The 5463-nt window shown below is 37.2% G+C and overlaps 1 protein-coding gene across 1 annotated transcript; it reads right to left on the reverse strand.

The window, feature by feature from the left end:
• Window positions 1-4054: 4054 nt before the first annotated feature.
• LOC125651221 (uncharacterized) lies at window positions 4055-5143 on the reverse strand. Its single transcript, XM_048879800.2, has one exon. The coding sequence runs from the start codon at window positions 5141-5143 to the stop codon at window positions 4055-4057; it is 1089 nt and encodes a 362-aa protein (XP_048735757.1).
• Between the last annotated feature and the right edge of the window lie 320 nt (window positions 5144-5463).

Genomic DNA, 5463 nt, shown 5'->3' on the forward strand with positions numbered 1-5463 from the left:
TATAATACGACTAAATGGGGCGGTCCTTCTGATAAGACCGCAAAAACCGAGGCCCTGTTTCACAGCAACTGTGGCACAATAAAGATCCCTCTCTGCTCAAAGGCCATAAGTGCCTTGCATAGGTCTAAATCTTGCAGCCCTTCAGCGGCATTGGTGACGTCTCCATATTTATGAGTGAATAATTCTCGGTAGAGACGTTAAACATTATACAATCAATCAATCAATCAACATCCAAAATTTATATTAGCCTAAAGATGACTTTGTTCTGGGATTCGAGGATCAAATGAGTCTTCAGGGGATGCTAGAACATGTGTTGTTACAGGTTGAGATTAATGAGTCTTTAGGGGAGGCTAGAACATGTGATGTAACAGGTTGAGATTTCTTGTTTAGATGTTGTTACATTTGCATATGGATGATCAAAATGTATTTTACATCTGCAACACGAATTTGTTCGGCCTATTCATATAACGCGGAAAATAGAAGTAATGCAGTTGATGTAAACAGAACGTTATGACGTCATATTAATAACAACAGGTATGGGAAAACTTGTCTGCTTATCAAAAATGTACATGTATGTGGTACTATCCAATTAAAAAAAATCTACGGGTTTTTCTATGAAATACTGCAAACTTACATTTTTATTTATTGCAACTCATGAAATCGTTTATCTATTTAGTCGTATTACTTTTTTTCCTCTATATATAATGATTTCCTAGAAGTTATTACAATGATAGTGATGAACTTACTCCAATCATTACACATTTGAGCACGTGATTTGTTTTTCATCAGCTGAAAAATGGTCTCGTTCAACCAGACGCTTGGCTGTCTCTGTAAATTTCTGCTTGTCGGAGATTTACGGTGACAGCCGAGCGTCTGGTTGAACAAGACTAGCTGAAAAATGATAAGAAATACCCATAGTGCTTTGGAATAAATTGACAAGCCTGTAGATAAAGTATATTGCTTAGAATGTACCAAACAAGTTTTAAATTCCAGACAAGCTTTCTCATACATTTGAACTTTTTGTCCGTGGTTTGAAAGAAGAAACACCGCAGCTAATATGACGTCACTATGCACTGTTTAAATCAACTGCCTTATACTTTCCGCGTTAAATTAATAGGCGGATTTTAAAAATGTCTAATGTCTGAATGTATGTAGAGGTTGTATCTACTCCTTTGTCGATTTTTGTATTGCTTATGGGATTTATGAGATTGATCACTGTTCGTTATCTTCACCTTTCTATCACTTACAGACCGGTCGCGGTAGAGGTAGAGCATTTGCTTCGTAACCGGGAGGTCATGAGTTGGAGCCCCGCTCGTGCAATGACCCAGACAAACCTAAGACGTTAAAGCAATATAACTGTACATGTAACTGACGGTAAATAAGTTGAAAAATAGAAGAACAAATATTCAACACATTTGTGATTGCATAGAAATAACTTTATAAAATCAGAGTGAATCTGAAGCAATGAACCCATCAAATCAGCAGAAAATGTTGATTCACGAATTGTTGTCATCCTGTCAGTAATTCCTGCTCGTAATATCCGATGTGCATTGACCATCAGTTTAGAAAAGAGCTAAAGAGAGGCACTAAGCACGTGTCAGATATTTAAACAATTTAACATGCCATTTTTATAGAAAATTCATTATTAAAATTTCATTTGAGTGGTACATTTGCGCAATTATTGTTTTCTTACACTTGAGTATTTCTTGTCATTCATGAAGCGATGTAATATTTTAAAAACAACGAAACGTGTAGTTACTCATATCAATTTCCGTCTTTGTATATGACCTCGGTCTCAGCAATACGATTGCGTTCGGAAATCATCTTCCCCATGTCCATGTATGCAACGCAATGGTGGTTTATACGGAATGCTTATCGTAGGTATGCTCTCAAACAATATTCCTTTGTTTATTTTGCTGATTTTTTCTTCAGATCTTGGGGATTATATCAGTTATACCGATAGGTGATATTTGGTGCATAATTCGATAGTTGGAAAAATACCGTCAGTTACAGCTTGTATTGTTTGAACAAAAGTGATTGCTCTATCGCCAAACGCTTGGCATTTAGAAAATTTTGGTACTTCACCTACAGTTGGCGACGTCTTAATATGAATGAAAATTATCGACGGGGCGTAAAACAAACAAACAATCAATCAATCTTATCACTTACATGATACATGGAAGGTGAAGATAACGAACAGTGATCAATCTCATAACTCCTATCAACAATACAAAATAGATAGTTGGGCAAACACGGACCCCTGGACACACCAGAGGTGGGATCATGTGCCTAGGAGGAGTAAGCATCCCCCGTCGACTAAATGTATACATTTAGAGCCTAGCTTTGCTCGGTATTAAAGCACTGGGGACTCGAACCGAGGCAAAATCATGCACGGATTGGAAACAAGAGTGCAAGAACAAAGATCTCGTTAGATCTCGTTAGAAACCCATCGACGTTTCAACTCTAGAAGTAACTCAGTTGTCGCCTTCTTTGCACATTTCAAAATTGAATGTCGAATGTGTCCACGGTTAAAAATACAGGACACAGGATAAGTATTTTCACATTATAAAATCAAGCTAATTCAACTTTCTGTATATTGTAAGTTTTTTTTATTCTCGGAGGCTTTATTGCTCTTTAAAGTTATCTCCCCTCGGGGAAATCAGCAATGGTTGTCGTTAGGTGGCCGTAGGTTAAGAACTCTTTGCAATCAAGACATGGATAAGAAGATGATGGTTTCATGAAGATCTTGCAATTCTGTGGGACTTAGGATCCCATCTCATCCTGTAAAACATGGTGACATATATTTTTTTATGTATACGTGATCATAAAATTTATATCAGTAATACTATCAATCATTTGCTTCATAATTGGCGGGGTTTGGCAATTATTTTCTATAAATACTTCACAATCTTTCATTATAAAGCCAAACTGAAAGTTCAGTTTATGGAAATACGCCATCCTAGGGTGTTTTTTTTCTTGGAGGTTATGATGCTAAGGGACTTTAAATTCAACCTACCGACAAAAAACCAAAATACACATATATTTCATGTCAATGTGGTCCAGAGAAATAGACAAGTTAATGCGTTCTGATCGAAGCATTTATATAGCCTTTTTTTCATACAATGAATGTATATGTTTTGTCTTTTATTATTACCACAGAATTTTTATGCACCCATTTATCATCTAATGATATGAAGTTGGTGGAACACCAAGTGCATTCAGGCGTCACACAGTTACCACATCGAGACGTGGGAGACATATTGTTACATCGCCAAGCAACTTTTTCATTGCCACGGAACGATTTTGGCATTATATCACCTGAAATCTATAAATTACGCTGAGAAATCAACATGATGTATATATTCAATTTCAAATAATCAAAGGTGGCTTTTCGTGGTGGCCGAGGGAGAGGACCGGTGTGGTAGTAGCCATTTTGTTTTTAGCGACATACATGTAGGTGGTACATACGGCATATTAAACAAATATCGAGTTTGATGACCGCCATTAACGGTGAAGATAATATGGTAGGAATGAGTCGAAACAAAACAAGAAAGAGAGATAAACAAATTCCAGACACCTCCAGTGATGACTAACAGCAATATATCATTATAATTGTCACCTAATATCGAAGTGGATGCCCTATGCTCTTCTTTGCATTGCTTGCTAAATGTCTTGTTATTAATGACCATTGATGATAGTTTTCGTTGTACAAATATTTTCATTGATTGTGAAAATATTCTTACAATCAGAACGCCCAATTTATCTTGATATTTATCTCAGTTGCTAGATAAAAGAAAAAAAGTTTTGTTGTTTATGAAAAAGAAAAAGAAACCAAACAACCAAAACCAAGAGCATATATTTTAACGTTTTCTACCTTTTCAATATGATTAAAGACAAACCCACATGAAGCTAAACTTTGATCAACAGTACAAGTTAAGATGCAATCTAAAATCTTTTGCAAAGATATTTGAAATTTAGTGTGCAATATATAATTATCATAGACTTTTGTTAGGAAATTGCTAAGATCTGAAAATGATAAGAGTTTTAGTAATATTTAGAATTTACCAAATTGTCTCCCTGGAGGTCCCTGTCGGAATCCACCCCGTTGCCCTGGGAACATCGGAGGTCTCATAAGAGGCGGTCTTCTCATCAGTCGTCGCTGCTGAAATGGCAGCGGCGGACGCTGCATGGAAAATTGTCCTATCATATTTTGTGGCATGGGCACTCGGCCATTTTGTAACATGAATTGTCTATTTTGAAATACAGCGTTTTGCATCGGGTTAGGTCGCATTTGTCCCGGAAATGGAAACGGTTGTTGGATTGGTGCTTGCCCAGGAGAGAAAAACCCTTGATTGGGAGCCATCACATTATTTATGGGATTTTGCCCGTTTATGAATGACATTCTGGGTATTAACGAATTGGTGGCTGCAATGTTATTTTGCTGGGCCGCAATCATACTTGAATCATCTTGTGTAATGATTTGGCCATTGACAATTTGCTGTCCGACTAAATGTCCCAGTGTGGGGGCCTCTATCATCTGTCCATTATTTTCTGCGATGAAAACTTTCCCGTTAAATCTGATGATGCTCCCGTTCAGCTTCGTGTCTCTAGACACCACATTCGAATCTGTTCCCGAATTTTGAGTCGCCGAGTTTTGTGTAATTTGCTGGGCTTGTTGCACAGTGCTCTGAATTGTTTTCTGTACATCGATATCAGAATTACTGTTTGTTGCTTGCAGCGAAGAAACCTGTTGTTGAGCGGCTTGTCCTGATTGGAAAGGTTGCAAAGATGTACCCGGGGCAGCTTGAAACGTCGTGCCTTGAATCTGAACTTGTTGCGGCGCATTTTGTTGGAGATTATTTCCAGCCAGCTGTTGCATAGGTTGCAACTGGCTTCCTAATGTCATTCGAAGTTGCCCGGCCGGTACCGGTTGCTGTGCATTACTGGCAGAAGGCGGAAATGGAACGGTTTGAAACGGCGTGTACGAAATTTGATTTGGAGAAGCTTGGGCCCCTTGGAAAGGCGTTCCTTGAGCTTGAAATGTTTGCAGTGGTTGGCTAGATTGGAAGATTGACGGGTTTGGAATTTGAGCAAATACTTCTGTAGACAACAGTAAAACAACGACGATCCATCTAGCCTCCATTTTGTTTTGAAAAATCCCGTTTGTGTTGCTGAAATAAAAATAATCCATTTTTTTCTGTCTGTATAACTATAAAAACTAAATATGTCTTCTAATATGTTTTTCTATAGAACTAACAAATATCTGCTAAATCACAAATCAACGAATTATAGGTTTGATGTATGAAAAGTACTATTTATATTGTATTTATCTATATAAATATTAGTACAATGAATTCAAATGCAAAACTCTTAGAAAAATATATTTAATTTACCTACCTGCATAACACACTGATCCGGCTAGCGACAAAATTCGATATGATGCAAATTTAACACAAGTCAGAA

The sequence above is a fragment of the Ostrea edulis genome, chromosome 5 (genome assembly GCF_947568905.1).
Source record: "Ostrea edulis chromosome 5, xbOstEdul1.1, whole genome shotgun sequence".
Taxonomy (NCBI): Eukaryota; Metazoa; Mollusca; class Bivalvia; order Ostreida; family Ostreidae; genus Ostrea; species Ostrea edulis.